Here is a 17,579-nt window from a genome sequence, read left to right on the forward strand (position 1 = left end):
ATTTATGTTTTCTAAGCAATCTTACAGCCAAAATGTTAAAATGGAGGAAGAGAAAGGAACACACTATCCCTAGAGTGACTCAAAGCTGTGCAGAGTTGATGAGACATAGACCACAGCCCCCAATAGGAGGGTGTCCCTGTCCGGAACTCTCTGGAAATTCCAGCAGGGACATGATAATGTTATAAGGGCAGGAACCATGTCTAAAAATGCAAATAAACTTTTTTGCATCTGTACCCGGAACCAAGTCCAATGGATAATGTACAGTCAACGAGTGATTCTGCAAAACGTGAGAAAACGATTAATCTGGGATCACCCCATTCGCTCACAGTGAAATCTGTAATTGAAAGTTTCCCAGTGATCATCTTGAACTCTGGCTTTCAGAGGGAGAGAGAGTCTGGAAGTTGGAAGGGCCAGCTTGGCAGAGGCAGGAAGCAGTTGTCTGCACTGCAGTTGGTGTTCTAGGGTTGGGGGCTGGTTGGAGCCAAGCTCAGTAGAGTGGTTTTGGTTCTGCCACCTGGTGGTGGACTATGTTTGGAAACCACAGAAGTTTAAAAGGAGATGAAGAAGCTGGTGAAATGGGTCATCAGTGCTTGTCCTACTGGTTATGGAGAAATAGCTGGAGGCCTTTTCTCATGGCTTGCAAGGCTGTCTGCTGCTGGCCTTTTTGAAATATACTGTTTTGTTTTTTTGAGTAGGCAGTATATAAAGCATAGGGTATACAATTCAAAAGGAACAGTACATCCCCTACATATGAGCCTTCAAGTTACAAACTTGAACAATGCACACCTGAATTTTTTTAGTGTGTAATTTCTCTCTACCAGGTGTCAGTCTAGCTTGTTAAATACACTCAGGACCCTATAGCCAAAGGTGTTCGTTGGGTACCTAGATTCATTGTGTTGAACTTAAAGCAAATGTACTTATGAACATGCTCTTGGAACTGAACTCATTTGTAGGTTGAGGACTTCCTGGGTAGTGAGAACCAGCTGAAGAGAGAGACAGGACACCGAGGTTACTTTGCCAGGAAGCAGTGTTTATTCGTGCTGCACCGGCTCAGCAGATTCGCATCCAATGACTGAGCCCTGAACACAGTGAGGCATTGCCTTATATACATTTTAGTTTCTTTGTCTCCCACACAAGGCAGCAGTCTGGCATTCTCCATTTGATTGGATTTTTTTGTAGCTGGAGACCAGAGTTAGCATTACTTGTTACACACTGATTGGTTTTACATAATTTTTTCATTTGCATGTCCCGTTGGCTGATTGGCTTACAAGATCACTATCCTGATTGGATTCCACCAAAAGTTTGAATATGTAGCTGCTCAAGTGAAAAACCCGTGAAAAGAGGACCACAAGGAAGCAGGAAGTAACTTATTTTCCCTTTTCTTATTCCTGCATTTTTAGAAGGGCCCCTGCCTCACTTGTATATGGGAAAAATAAGTGTTCCTCTCACCTCTGTCTATAGTTGCTTTCTCAAGAGATTTATTTTGGGGTATACAAAAATGTTTCCTATTTGGTGTGTATGTGTGTGTGTGTGTGTGTGTGTGTGTGTGTGTGTGTGTGTGTATTTTATATATCTTTTTTCAGATAAATAGTTCATACAACCTACTATTTTGAATCTTGCTTTTTATAATTCAACAGTTTATCCTGTAGTTTTTTTCATTTTTACTTGTTTTATCTTTAAATCCCAGTTTCTAATACTGTTGGTATACTGACAGTGTCCAACTTTTTTTCACATGCGGGTGAATGATTAATTTAATAATAGTCTCTAATTTATATGGAACCTAAAAGTCACCCACCAACACATTTCATACCCTATCTTAAACCCCATCTCTGATATGCATCTTTTTTGACCCTATAACCATTGTAGGTACACCTTTTAAAGTAAATCTCAAAGCATCTTGCAGGAACCTTCTCTGAAATTAACTCTCAGTCTCTTTTCCAGGGATTATCTCTAAGCACTTAGTAATAGTCTAATATTTTTTATTGTCCTCTAGGTCTTGTTTGTTAAATAATAACCATAAAAATGTGAATAATACTCTTAGTAATTTTTTTGTTAGTTGGAGTCTCACTCTAGCGTGGTGTGCTCACGGCCACCCCAGCATTGACCTGCCAGGCTCCGGCGATCCTTCTGCCTCAGTAGTCAAAACTACAGGCATGCCCTATCACGCCTGGCTAGTTTTTGATTTATTGTAGAAATGAAGTCTCACCAAGTTGCCCGGGCTGGTCTTGAACCCACGGGTTCATGTAATCCACTTGCTTCGGCTTCCCAAAGTGCTGAGTTTACAGGCTGTGCCACCGAACCCAGCCTAGTAATATTTTTTATTGAGTAACTATTTGTGCCAGGCACTTCACTAAGCACATAGTATGCATTATCTCTTGAATACCTACAACACACCTATCAAAAGCCACATTACTATCCTTATGATGTGTCTGTCACTTGCCCTGTCAGTGCCCTGTCAATATCTCCTTGTCTCACCTCGGCTGGGAGATTTCTGGAAAGTGTGCTTAGCTAAGTGGTCACCCAGAGGGACCTTTAACCAATCAGGTATGGGTGTTGATGGGTAACTATTTCTGCTTTCTCTCTCCTTAGTGGGAAACTCTTGAGTTATGTTTCTCACAGCTATTTCTAGGGTCTTTGTGATCTGCCCGTAGCAGTAAGTCCATTTTAACTTACCCTGAAATACCTTTCCTCCCTTCCCTATCTCAATGCTCTCCTTGCTTTCTTCCTGGAATCCCCCCTAAATAAACTATTTATACTCAAATCCTGGTCCAGGTTCTTCTTTTGGGGAAATCATATCTAAGGAAAATGAGGTTTAGAGCACTTGAATCACTGCTTAAGTTCACCTATATGAGAGGGGGCTCCCCAGAATTCCAGAATTATCTTTTGGAGGGCAGGCCCTTTATAGTACAGGCTTCCCTTGCTAGGTGAGTGTTCTAGAAACCCACCAGCATCAGTGTACCAACTAGCATGTTGTGAGAGGCTGCACTGCAGAAGAAACAACCTGAGTTGTGGCTAACAGGTAACTGATTATTCCGCCATGACAACACATCTGCAAACAAAGCTTTTTTGACCAAAAAATGGCATGACCCCCATGCCTCGCCCTCCCTATTTACCTGTTCCTGCCCCTAGTAACTTGTTTTGTTTCCCTGGGTGAAAAAAAGGCCTCAAAAGGAAAAGTTTTGTCCATATGAAAGAGGTGAAACAAAAAATGGCAGAAACACCAAAAGGCATCCAAATTGACGAGTTCAAAAACTGTTTTGAGCAGTGGGAAAAGCATCTTGATAGGTGTATTGCATCAGACTTTGAAGGTGACTGAAGTTGAAAGGAATAAAAATAAATGCTCACTTTTAAATAAATAAATTCCAGGGTGTTGGGGGTCTCCCCTCATATATGATGTGGCAGATTCAGGATAAGAAACCAGGCGCCATGATCAAAAGGATCACCCCTTAACTGCCAACCAGGTGGCAAATGTCTCAACGCGGGCTGGTGAACACCATGCTTCCTCCACAGTGTGTCTCAAAGAACAAACCAAACAATTATAATACCATAAAAAAGGGATTGGCAGTAGTGGAAAACTGTCAGGGGAGTAGGGGGTGGGACTGGCAGTTGAGGGAAACTGCTAGGGCAGGGAGGGGCATTCCTAACCCTGAATTGCACCCCACATCTTTATAATAAGAAAAAAAGAATGAGCCAAAGTTAGGGCTTCCTACATATTTCTGCTGACCAGTGTCATTGTATGTTCTGGAGTGTCTCTGTCCTATCACAGAACAGCAGGACATGCATTTAGGCAGTTCACTAAACACATGTGCTTATGGTTTAAACCAGGCATGTCCAACCCATGGCCCATGGGCTGCACATAGTCCAGGACAGCTAGGAATGCAGCCCCATACAATCTTTTAACGTCTTGTGTTTTTCAATGTTTATTTTCTTCATGACCCCATGAGTAGTTCTGATTCTGAAGCTCAACAAAACTCGCCTTGTTCATGACATCACTTTTTGGAAGCACGCATATTTGTGAGCAGTTGTTTTCAATAATGAAGCACAGGAAGAGTAAAATTCGAACAAACATTTTTGATGAGCACCTTGAGAGCTCACTAAGAATTGCAGCCACTTCCATCAAACCAGACAGACATGGATAAATTTGTTTTACAAAAACAAGGTCAAATTTCTCACTAATCTTATGTTGTTCTCATTTTTTCTAAACTTTATAATAAAAGATATAAAAAATAAGAGAAGTCTTATTATCTGTATCCCCCAACTACATTATATAATTTATGTGAGGCCCAAGACAACTCCCCTTTACTGGATGCAGTCCAGGGGAAGCCAAAAGGTTTGATACCCTGATTTAAACGGAGACTGAGATGTACAAAAGAGTCTCTCACACTTGTCTCGTTGCTGAGTGTCTTCTCCTTGCTTTTCTACAGATAGCAACTTCATCCTTGCTAATGCCCAGGTGGCTAAGGGTTTCCCCATAGTCTACTGTTCCGATGGCTTCTGTGAGCTTGCTGGATTTGCCCGAACCGAAGTCATGCAAAAGAGTTGCAGCTGCAAGTTCTTGTTTGGGGTTGAAACCAACGAGCAACTGATGCTTCAAATAGAAAAGTCACTGGAGGAGAAAACAGAATTCAAAGGAGAAATTATGTTCTACAAGAAGAATGGTGAGTGGGTTGGCTTTCTTCAGTGCTCATTGGAGGGTTGGGAGAGGTCACTTTCTTTCAACTCAGTAACTGTTCCATGACTCCCATTAAGACTTAATGGTATTCCACATAAATACAGTCTGTTAGAGAAGTTCCATAGATGACTCAGATGATGGCCTTGTTTTTAGCCATTACCAGGCAAAAACTGCCTGGAAATTTAGAATTATAACTCTTCAGTGTCAATGAGTAGTTAGCATATATTAACTGAGTTATTATATGTTAAAATAAAGACTTTTACTATGATATTGTGGTCATTCTTAAGATATATGTTATACCAAGGGTGCCAAAAACATATATATGCATATTAAGAGATGTTCGCCATAATCAGAAATATTTGGTTGCTGATGGTAACCACTTGAGCACCTCTTGAAATTACACAAGTCAAACGTGAGTTGTATTCACCTTTTGTAATCAGTACATATTATTACCATTTTAATACAGTTTTTCCCTTTTTAATGTGCATACATTTCTTAGCATCCTCTGTATATAACAATTACTAATATATTAACAATTTTTATCCAGGAATATTTTCCGAGTTTTATGCCTTAAGGAATTACATCTCAATTCCAGTCATTAAGGACAGAGATCCATGTGTTCCCTGGTTTAAAAAAAAAAAGAAGTTAATTGAAAATATATATGCATTTTTATTTTCCAGTATCTTGGCCATGAGCCATTCTTACTTACTATTCTTTTAAATTCTTTTTTTTAGATTAGAAAATATAGCTTATTTAAAACTAAATTAGAAAGAGAGAGAGAGAGAGAGAGAGAGAGAGAGGAGATTTGCCTCTCCAAGGGGAGGGGGCCAAAACCAGGAAACATGGCCTGGCCATAGCTCAAAGAGCACATGGCCACACCATATCTTTAGCAAGGCAGTGGACACAATGGCCTGGCAAAGGCCTGTTCTTTTAAATTCTAAAGACAGACCAAGAGACTAAATATCTCAGAGTGGAGTAAATTTGCCTGGACTCAAAATTGCCCCTGGGGAAATAGTAGGTGTTTTCTCATGGCTACAGTTTTGTCTCTTCTAAATGAAAGAGGATCTAGAAATGGGTTTGGTGTCTGCAGTCTTAAGCCCTGTGTAGGAGTAGATATCACCGGCATATGGGTCCTGGAAGATGTGATGAACTCAAGTGGGGAGAAGTAGGAGAAATGCCAAATAAGAAATTAGAACAAACCATCATTTCCCAGTATCCAATGTTCTCCTTTTTTTTTTTTTTCATATCTTTCCTTTCAGTAACATACCCCCTGAGTTTTATCTGGATGCTTGGCTACCAAACTAGGGAATACACTTCCCAGCCATCTTTGTAGTAAGATTTGGCTTGTGACTAAATTTTAGGCCATGATATGTGAGAAGATATGATTTATACAATTTCTAGGTAAAAATCTCTAAAAGTGAAATTATTTGCCCTCTGATTTCTCCTCTTCCCCTTTCTCATGGTGTTCTAGACAGAATTGCATCCTGCCAAAATTCATATATTGAAGCCATAACCTCCAGGGTGACTGTATTTTGGAGATAGGTCCTTTAAAGAGGTAATTAAGGTTAAATAAGGCCATAGAGTAGGGACCTAGCCCAGTAAGACTAGAGTCCTCACAAGAAAAGGAAGGGACACCAAGGATGGGCACACACAGAAGAAAGCCCACGTGAGGACACAGCAGGAAGACCATCGTCTGCAAGCCAAGAAGAGAGGCCTCAGAGAAACCAAACCTGCCAATACCTTGACCTTAGACTTCCAACCCTCAGAACCATGAGAAAAATAATGTGTAAACCATGCAGTCTGTGGTATCTTGTTACAGCAGCCTGAGCAGACTAATACACGTGGATTCAAAATGAAGACGAGGCTGAAAAGCAAGCTCCCACTACCGGACAAGGACAGTGCCACAGTGGAAGGCAGAGCCACAAGGTCAATGGGACCGGGGTCCTGCTCTAGGCCCTCCTTCCCACTCCAGACAAAAACAAATGCATTTCCAGCTCATTTGAGTCACCGTATTTTGGGGTGCTTATGTCATACTTCAACTGGACTCTCACTCAGGGTTTCTCAGTCTTGGCACTATTAACCGTTGGCCAGTAGTCCTTTGTTGTGTGAGATCACCCAGTGCATAGTGGGATGTGTAGAAACGTCTCTGGTCTCAGTAGCTCACTCTCATTACTTTGGGGGTATTGAGATCAATGTCAGGAAGAAAACAAAAGAGCTCGCATATGGAAACTTTATCTCCTTCTATAAATGATGTGTCCCTAAAGGACATTCCCTGATCCTGTGGGTTTGTGAGGTACAGTAGTCCTCCTGAAGTTTCAGAGGACACCTCTTGGGGAGAGGATACCTCGATTCTTTGCTGCTGGGAACACAGTTCAGACCATTGTGTCCTTGGCGGTGTCAATAGATAAGTCCTACATAGCAAAAATGATAACACAAAAGAATCCCAGCCCTCTATAATGATACCATAATCATTGAAAAAGGGCCCGAGATAAAAGAAAATGGAGAATGTTGGAAGAATGTGGACTGGCAGGGAGTGATAAAACCGCCATCCGGTAGAACAAAGGGGAACGGAGATCCTTTGTCTGAAATATCTGCTGACTGCAGACACAGTCCTTCTCAAGATAGGCGCCTTGTGTAGGTCACTCCAGATCCATGGAAGTGTCTTCTTTCTTGCACCTCTTCACAGAATCCACTGAGAAGGGTCCAGGCCAGGAAGAAGGATCTAGGTGTGAAGACTAAAAAACAAAAAACAAAAAAACAGAGACTTTGGAGGCCAGAAAGGTAGAGAGTATGGAGCCTAGGCTGGACCCAACACCAAAAGGATGCCCTGAGTCCAGCTTTTTTACAAGATGCCTGCAGTCCTGACATACTTGGGTAGAACTCATTGAAGGCAACAACCCTCTTTAAGCCAGTCACCACTGGGAGTTGTCAGACATTCTGAGCACATGAATTGATCCACAGTTACAGGTAGTTGAAAATCGCCCTCTGCCTTGAGCTAATCATGCTGTATTATAGCTATGTATATGGATATCTGTCTGGGCATGCAATTGTGAGCCTTGGAGGGCAGGGGCTATGAGTTAGTCACTTCCACGTCCCCGTGCCTGGGGCCTGAGGTCCCAAGCAGCATCCATCTGTTGGTGGCTTCTTAGTAAATGCTGCTCAAGGGAATTGAAGTGGATTACCAGAGAGACCTGTGGGAGCTTTACAAGATGTCTGCATTTCTGCTTTTAAAAAATTTGCTTCTGACCACCAGGGTCCTCCGCTCTTCCTCCAAGGGTCGTTTTCTTTTAATATGTTTGAGAGAGTGGACGCTTCTCTCACCCTCCCCAGGGACACGTTGATTTTCTGTGGCTGTAACTGGTCCCCTAATGATGCAATGGCTCTCCTGACCTTGCAGAAAACGTGGCAGGGCAAAGGCTACCCTTGCCCTCCTGCCCAGGCCTTCAATGCCAATAACCTAACCCAAGACTGTGCAGTGGAATATCCTAAGGTCGAGGACATTTGTGAGGTTCATCCTAAAGGAAGACCCACTCAGAACTAGATGGCAATGATGTCTGGTGGCTGTGTCCAAAGACAGTAAAAATAGGAAGTCCTTTACTGGCCTCCCTGCCTGGCAGGACTCCACTTCCAAGCCTTGCTTCCAGTCTTGACATTGGTCCTCCCGTTCCTCTCTACCCCTCCTGGGAGACAACCCCTACCATGCTTCATGGATGTGACACCCGCCCTCTTTAAGAATCGCTTATTCTTCACACCACTGGAGATGTTCTCCCTTGAGCGTCTGACCTCCTCTCCTGACCAGGGAAAAGTATGGGACACAGTTTTCTCTAGCAGGTCATATCCTCAAATGCAGAGCCATCCAGCCCAAAAGGAACCATCCAGGGAGCCGACATCCATCTGACCCCTTGTCTTATCTCTACTCCAGTAGGATGTGAAGTTATAACATGAGGAATGTCAGTATCATCTGGGCAACAAATAGAAAACAGATACATAGAAACATGCATGCACACACATATACACATACACAAAGATACACACTTTGCAAAATAAAGAAGAGTTATCAGAGACCACCGTCTTTTAAAAAGTTAGTAGTAACAAAAGCTAAAATATAGTTGTAACTAACATTTATGTAACACTATGTGCTAGGAACTGTTACACACCCCTGATTTTACTTACATTAACCCATTTGATCCTAGAATAATTCTAATAAAAAAAAGATACTCTTGTTATTGGCATAATATAGACAAGGAAACCAATATAGAGAAAGAGTAAGGCCTTTATAATTAAGCAATTATTAGAAAGACAGTCTCACAGGCAAACATAATACACCAGCTTTCCCATGTTTTCAATGGAGCTAGAAATATTTCACATTTTTATGTTAAAGAGTTAACAGCTCTCATTTCTTGTCCTCTTTCTAGGTAGTCCAGGGTCTACCTGTGTATTAGAAATGAGTACCACTGATATCCCTTTTCTAGAAGCAGTCCCATCCAATTTTGTTGATATACAAAAGGCATTACCCAGAGCCATTTTGGGAAAACAGATATATAACCACTCTAATTACAGGTAGCCATGTTATTGATTTTCTGTTTACTCTCCCCTTATTTTTTAACATAAGCAATGTATACAACTTTGTGACCCCTCTTTTTCTTACACATAATAGTCTTTACACAGTGTGCTGTACCTTGTAAAAACAATATGCATCCTGCAGGAATCCTCTTCCTCAAAGAATACCAGTCATGTTAGATTAGAACTACCCACAAAGCCTCATTTTAAATTAATTATTCTTAAAGGCTCTGTCTCCAAATACTATCACGTTTTGAGGAGACGGAGGTTAGGATTTCAACATAGGAATTTTGGAGGGACCCGATTCAGCCCACAACACCAGCCTTTCTGAACTAATTCACACTGTTCTTTTAGACTTTATATCCTTTTCTTAATTGCTTTTTCTTCATTTTGATATATTTGGTTTGTGTGTGTGTGCACTGCGCAGAATCTTTTGGGTGTGTTTTTACCTTCTGTAGGTGTGTTTTATGCATCACTTTTCTCTTTATCTTCTCTTTCACCCTTTTCTGCTGTCATTTCTAAATAAGACGTGTTTTCTTGACTCAGGAAAACGTGCGTAACAGAGAGATGCTTAAAAAGTTATTCTCACTCTATGGCTCTGGGGGTTTTGCCACCATTACTAAAAATGCATTTTTTAAGCTGTCCTCTATGGTGGCTACATCTTTGCTGCTTTCTGAGCTGGGTCTCCTCTCCTTGTATGAGCATTTCCCATACTTGTACTTGATTATCCTTTCTTTGTCCTGTCCTTTCTGCTCTGATCAAGTAGAGTTCTGGTTCCAGAAGTTGCTCCTTGGCAGTGAGCTCCATTCCTCCAAGACAGAATTTCTGCCGCATTTTCTGGGAGCATGGAAGGTGCCAGTAGCCTGAACTCCATCCTGCCTATCTAAGGCCCCTTTGCACTTACCTTCACGTTGGAGACAGTGAGGCTACCTTCCAGTTTTAATTGTTTTCAGATCTGTCTGTGGAAGCTTCCACTCCAAGACAGTTTCTTCTTTAAGAAGTGGGTGGTTGGCCAGGCTCGGTGGCTCACCTTGTAATCCCAGCACTTTGAGAGGCCCAGGCTGAGTGGATTGGCTGAGCCCACGGGTTCGAGACTAGCCCGGGCAACTTGGCAAGGCATTGTCTCTACAATAAATCCAAAATGAGCTGGATGTGGCAGTGCGTGCCTGTAGTTCGACTCCAATTCAGGAAAAAAAAAAAGAAAGAAAGAAATGGATGGTTGTTGATGCTTAGACGGTACCAAGCTCCTGGAGCTGCGAGAAGTCTTCATTGCCTACTTTCTTTGTTTTGTACTGCATCTGGTCATGCAAGGGCCTGACTTCTTAACCAGTTGGCTGCCATCATCCTGTATTCTGAGATTATGGAGATACCTTGTCCTGTGTTCCACAAAATTGCCTATTGTCCATTCCTGATTTTGCTTTCTTAGTTATTTTAATGTTATGAAAATATTGGGGAGGTTTTTAAACAACACAATTCTACTACCATTCTGTCTTTCGTTTAATGTTTTAAACAATCTCTTCTAACAGGGTACAACTACTGCGGGTACGTAAGTTCCGTCTCTGAAAGTCTCTATTCCCTTCTTTTTTTCCTCTCAATTTCCATTTGCATGACTGGGGAGCCAGTGGCTTACCTGAACTCATGGCATAGTGTAGAAAGGGCCACCTAGCCCCGTCTCATGCCTGGCTCTTCTGTCTGATGCCACCTTTAGGCATTTCCAGGTGAGCCTCAGGCCTGGTGGTACTCCCTAAGTGACTTCACGTTCCCCATGTCTTGCAGTCACTACAGACCCCTTCCAATTTTTATCCCCTCCTTCATGATGCCACTGGGTCAAGACATTCACTATTTGTTGTCTACCTTCTTCTTCCCTTACCTTAGGAGAGTGACAGGTGAACACCCCCCTCCTTCACACACAGAAGCAAAGAGAGTCTTTGAGTCAATAAACAAACATGAGCACCAGGTTGAGCCCAGTGGCTCAGGCCTGCATTCCAGCGCTTTGGGAGGGCAAGACAGGAGGATAGCTTGAGGCCAGGAATTCAAGACCAACAACCTTGGCAACATAATGAGACTCTGTCTCCACAAAAATAAGATACATAAAATCAACAAGGTGGCTGTGTTATATACCTATAGTCCCAGCTGTTTGGGAAACTGAGGTCAGAGTCTCAGGAGTTAGGAGCTACAATACATTATGAACATGCCACTGCATTTAGCCTGGTCACAGAGCAAGACTCTATTTAAAAAAATAAAATAAAAGGTTTAGATAAAAATGTGAGCATGTGTGTATTACCACATTTTCTCAAAAGTAAGAATCTGCCTTCCTATAGACAGAGTAACCTGAGAAGCAGTTTCTACCAAGTCCTAAGTGAAGAAGGGGAAAGGTCCCTTCTGCCTTCAGAGCTTCCAGAAATATACCAATACAGTTTCTCCCTGCTTCAGAGTTGTGAACCCCCTAAAGAGGAGATCACCCCTGGTTTCCCTTTCCTTCACTCTTCAAGCTAAGAATGGACTTGCTGAGATGGCATGGCCTGTTTTCTCCCTGACTCCAGCTTGCTGGCTAAACTTTGATGTCAACAAGTGGTGTCTTCTCTAATATCATGGAAGACCAGCGTGATGAGACCTACCAGGTCCAATCTTGTGTATGTTTATCTTAACATATTCCCTCAAGACAGAGTTTATCTTTCAAGACAATTTGCAGCTGAATAGGCCCAATACCATCACTTTCCTTCCCTGGGGAGAAGAACCCAGATGGCAAAGATTTAAAGATTTAAAGAGGAAATGAAAATGATACTGTTAATTTTGCAAAAATATTATACCAGTGTGTTAGCTTGTTAGGGCCGCCGTTATAAACTACCACAAACAGTGACTTCACAAAAATTTCTTGCCTCACAGTTATGGAGGCAGGCCCAAAATTCAGGCATCAGCAATTGTTTCTTTTTTAGGAATGTGAGGAAAAAATTGTTTCCTGCAAGCTTTGATGTTCCTTGGCTTGTAGAAGCACACTCCGATCTCTGCCTTTATTATGTGGACATGGTGATCTCCCTGCGTGAGTGTCTGCATCTAAATTTCTTCTTTTTATAAAGACACTAGTCATGTTGGAGTAGATCTTACCCTAGTAAATTCCTTTAGCCTGATTATCTTTAAAGACCCAAATAAAGTCATCATCTGGGATACTAGAGATTGAACTCCAACATATCTTTTGGGGAGACAAAATTTAACCTAAGATGCCTAGCTATGCATTAACATTAACTAGATTAAGAATTAAGTCGTTGGCTGGGCACTGTAGCTCAGCCTGTAATTCCAGCACTTTGGGAGGCTTAGGTGAGAGGATTGCCTAAGCCCATGGGTTCAAGAACAGCCTGGGCAACTTGGCGAGACCTCATCTCTACAATAAATCAAAACAATTAGTCGGCATGATGGCACACACCTGTAGTTCCAGTTACTTGGAAGGCTGAGGTGGAAGGATTGCCTGAGCCCAGTAGGTTGAGGCTGCAGTGGCCATGAGAGTGCCACCGCACTCCAACCTGGGAGAGAGTGAGACTCCAACTCCAAAAAAAAAAAAACAGGTAAGTCATTTGTCCATGATTATAAGTTATAAATAAAGGAACCAGGATGAGTAAACATTCTTGATGCTAAATACCTTGTGACGTGTGAAATAACCTTGCAGTTGAAGAATTTTCTGGTCATTTCAAGATGCTTGCCTTTCTGATGCCCGGCAGACTTTCCTGGAAGGGAAACACTGGTTTCCAACTACCTGAACCCAGAACTGAACACAGAGAGTGTTTTTTTTTTTTTTTTTTTGGAAAGCTTGAATTTCCAAGAATAAAACCATCATGTAAATGAGGGAGGATTAAACTTTATCTTGTTCAAAATTTTACCATTTCAGAAAATCCTGTGAGTGACTCACAGTACTTGTCCCTGTAAGAGAGCATGCCTGCCTGGGTTCTGTCCTCAGAGCTGTGGCATTTGCAGTGATTCAGCATGGCAGCCCGGTTATCCAACTGCTTTTTTATAGTTTCTGCTCTGCGTGGGCATACCTGAGGATGGCTTGCTGAGACATATACTTTCAGAGTCGATGACCTCACTGTTATTGTTAATTAGATAGATGGATGGACGGATAGATAGATAATTAGATGGATGGATGGTTAATTTGATAGATGGATGGTTGGACAGATAGATGATAGATATTGAGGTAGATGATAGATACGGCAGATAAATGACAGGTAGATAGATAGATAGATATGATAGATGATAGATTGAATAGATAGTTTATCTAAAAATAATGTGGAGAGAGAGAGGCAAGTTTCATTATTATGTTTTATTCCTGAATAGTAGGAAGGAAAATACAAGTATTTGTTTTAAAAAGGAATCTTGGATTTGGCTAGGACTGTGGATAACTCTCTTAATTCACAAATTATTTCACTCCATGTTACCTTCAGGGTTTGCCACCTCCATGTGTGTACCTCTGAACTCTTGCTTACTTAATGATTTTCTTTATGTCGATTCACTGGGGTTTTTTACAAAAAAATATTGGAAGCAAAAGGAAACCAAATCACTACCCTAAATGGAAGATCAAAATCTCTAACTTCAAATAAAAGACAACCATAAATATATAGACAATGAAAATAGTGTTGTTAAACATTTTAAAGTTAAAAGTATGCCATGAAGTCTAAATAATAATCAATTTTCTCAATAATAATATGCCAAGTCACATATATGTTATTTTTAAATTTTCTCAGTAACCCTTCAAAGAAATAAACTGATGAAGAAGTTATGATACAGAAAAATGACTGCAACACAAGTCTGCATATGATGGCATAGACAGAGCTCAGTTTGGCTCCCAGACATTTTCCCTTCGTTTTCTTAAGCCCCTGATGCTCTTCAGTTTTTTTATGTTTACGTCTTGTATTTAATTATCTGATGACATAATAAAATACCCAGAAAGATCAGTTCTGAATGTTGATTTTCTTTCTTTTTTTTTTTCCTTTTAAATGTAGTTAGATTTTCTTTTCTTCCCCCCTCCCTTCCCCCGCTGATTGAAAAATATAGTCTATTTATAAAGTAAATTGGAGTGGGAGAGAGAGGAGATTCACCTCCCCAAGGTAGGGGAGTGGACCAAAGTTTAGGAAAACATGGCGACCATAGCTCAAAGAGTCCCATGGCCTGGCCAGAGCTTAACAACATAATGGCCTAAGATTTTCAACTTTCTGTGTTATGGACTTTTAAATAGATAGATAGTTATAGATATATATGACAGCAGTGGCCATTTATAATTTACTGCTTTTTTGTGGGGAAAGGCACCTCCAAAGAGGGAAACCTTTGTTTACAATCTAGTGTATATTTAGATGCAAACCCAAAGCTCAAGAACTAAGTTGTTCTGTAAATGAAAAGTGGTGTGGGGAGCAGGGAGGAAGCTTCACCAGGAATCGGAAGATGCTCCTTTCAGGGTGGACTGGATGCAGGAAGAGAAGGACAGATTAGGAGAGATAGGAAGAAAGGAGGAGAAAAGGGAAAGGGTGAGAGAGAAACGGGATATCTCTGGTGGCATCTTACCCAGGTGCATCAAAATGTCTAAATGTAGATTAGCTGCATTTCTGCTTCAACAACACCTTTGAACAAATATGCACATATCAAAATGTACATTGAAATGGTTGATATAGTGGAAAAAATTAATGTATCCATTATCTCGCACAGTTATTCATTTTCCTTCTGTGGTAAAACAGCTGTAATCTACTCATTTAGCCAAAATCCTGAATACTTGATGTATTATTATTCACAACCGTCCTCATGTTGTACATTTGACCTTGCTACCTGCTGGTGCTGCACATTTGCTATTTTGTATCCTTTGACCTGTGTCTCCCCATTTTCTCTCCCACTCCAATGCTGCTAACCACTGTTTTATTCTTTTTCTCTCTATATTGGATGACTTTTTCTCTTTTTTCAAGAGTCCATATATAAGTGAGATCATGCAATACTTTTCTTTCTGTGTCTGGTCTATTTCACTTAGCACAATTTCCTCCAGGTCCACCCATGGCAAATGGCAGAATCTCTCCCATTTTAAGGCTGAATAATATTCATATAGATGTATAAGTATATATATGCATGGAGTGCCCAAAAATGTAGACACATCTTAAGAGATGTTACCTAGGTATTACTTTTCAGAGTTTGATTGAGTTGTGGTAGCAATGTGTAGTATGGTGTTCGTTTGCTCAACCAGGCTTCCGCCATTTGTATGACTGTCCTGCCTGTGGCATGGTGATGCTGGCATTCATTTGATTAATATCATCTTACATTTTAAGTGTGGCACTCGCTCAAAAGTTGGCGTTAATCAAATCAAAATGTATATAATTTATATAGAAAGTTGATAGACTATATATACAAACTATTTTGATTTGATTAATGCCAACTTTTGAGAAAATGCCATAATTAAAATACTTTTATATATACATATATATATTATATAAACTTTTATATATAATATATATATCACAGTTTCTTTATTCTTTCTTCATGCATCCATTGGTGGGCACTTAAGTTGTTCCATAATGGCTATTGTGAACAGTGCTGCAGTGAACATGGGAGTGCAGATGTCTTTACAAGGTGGTGATTTCATTTCCTCTAGGTATGAACCCAAAAGAGGGATTGCTGGGCCACATAGTAGTTCTCTTTTTAATTCCCTTAGGAACCTCCATGCCGTTTTCCATAATGATTGCACCAACCTACATTCCCACCAACAGCGTGCAAGCATTCCCTTTATACCACACCCTCACCAACACGTCTTGTCTCATGTCTTTTGATCATACCCATCCTCACAGGTGAGATGTGATATATCCTAGTGGTTTTAATTGGTTTTCTTGAGCAATTTCATATGATCATTGGCTATTTTTATGTCATCTTTGCAAAAATCTTTATTCAAGTCCATGATCCATTTTTTCAATTTGGGTTTTATGTTTTCTTGCCATTTAGTTGTTCCTTAAAAATCTTAGATATTGACTCCTTATCTGATATATGGTTTGCAAATTTGTTTTTCCAATTTGTGTGAACATTTCAATTTATTTTATTTGTTGACTGTTTCCTTTGCTGTGTACAGAGTTTTTCATTGGATATAGACACATTTATTTACTTTTGCTTTTGTAGCCTAGGCTTTTGGTATAATATAAAAAAAATCATTGTCAAGGTCAAAGTCAATGGGCTTTTCCAATGTGTTATATGGTTTCAGGCTTATGTTTAGGTTTCTTACTGATTTTGAGTTGAACCTTGTGTATGGTGTAAGATAAGGATCTGGTTTTATTCTTTTTGCATGTGGAAATCCAGTCTTCCCAGTAACATTTATTGAAGAGACTGCTCTTTTCCTATTGTGCCTTTTGGTACTCTTGTCAAAAATTCGTTGACCATATATGCTTTGATTTTTTTCTAGACTCTCTATTCTCTTTCACTGGTCTATTTGTCCATGTTTATGCTTGTAGCATAATATTTTGATTATTATAGCTTTGTAATATAATTTTAAATCAGAAAGTAGGATGCCTCCAACGTTGTTTCTTTTTTTCTCAGAGTTTCTTTGGTTATTTGGGGTCTTTAGTGGTTCCATACACATTTTAGGATTTTGTTTTTCTTTTTTTTTGTTTTTTGTTTTCATAATCAATATTTTTTTATTATGGTTTTCTGAGGTACAGTTAAGGGTTAGGTATACAATTACATTTCATTCAGGTGTTGATAAGAAGTGTTTCCCCATCCCCAGACAGATATTTGCTACTGTTAATCCCATTCCCCCCATAGTTTCCCAGTACCGTCAGTCATCTTCTTATAGTATTACGTTGGATGTTCAAGGTCCATTATATGAGTGAGAACATGTGATACTCGGATCTTTGTTTCTGTGAGAGTTCACTCAGTATTATAGACTCTAGTTCCATCCAGGTTGCTGCGAAATTCATGATTTTTTTCTTTTTTATGGCTGTGTACTGTTCCATTGTGTATATGTAGCACTTTTTTTTTTTTAATCCAGTCCTCTTTTGATGGGCAGCATGGTTGTTTCCACGTTCTTGCTATTGTGAACAATGCTGCAATAAACGTACGTGTGCAGGTATCTTTTTTACAGAGTGATTGGAGTTCTTCAGGGTATATTCCCAGTAGGGGGATTGCGGGGTCACATGGGAGGTTAATATTTAGAGTTTTTAGGAATTGCCACACTGCTTTCCACAGAGGTTGCACTAGTTTACACTCCCACCAACAGTGTAGAAGTGTTCCCTTTTCGCCACACCCTCTCCAGCAGCTGTTATTTTTTGAGTTGCTGATAATTGCCATTCTGACTGGAGTTGGGTGGTATCTCAGTGTGGTTTTGATTTGCATCTCCCTG

The 17,579-nt window shown here is 40.4% G+C and overlaps 1 protein-coding gene across 1 annotated transcript in view; it reads left to right on the top strand.

The window, feature by feature from the left end:
- Window positions 1–249: 249 nt before the first annotated feature.
- KCNH8 (potassium voltage-gated channel subfamily H member 8) overlaps window positions 250–17,579 on the top strand; it is a 287,674-nt gene continuing 270,344 nt past the window's right edge. The window contains exons 1-2 of the mRNA XM_008072479.1: window positions 250–400; window positions 4,425–4,658. Of these exons, the coding sequence (XP_008070670.1) occupies window positions 250–400; window positions 4,425–4,658 (385 nt within the window). The remainder of the gene's footprint in view (window positions 401–4,424; window positions 4,659–17,579) is intronic.

The sequence above is a fragment of the Carlito syrichta genome, unplaced genomic scaffold (genome assembly GCF_000164805.1).
Source record: "Carlito syrichta isolate Samal-C Ts95f unplaced genomic scaffold, Tarsius_syrichta-2.0.1 Scaffold315224, whole genome shotgun sequence".
Taxonomy (NCBI): domain Eukaryota; kingdom Metazoa; phylum Chordata; class Mammalia; order Primates; family Tarsiidae; genus Carlito; species Carlito syrichta.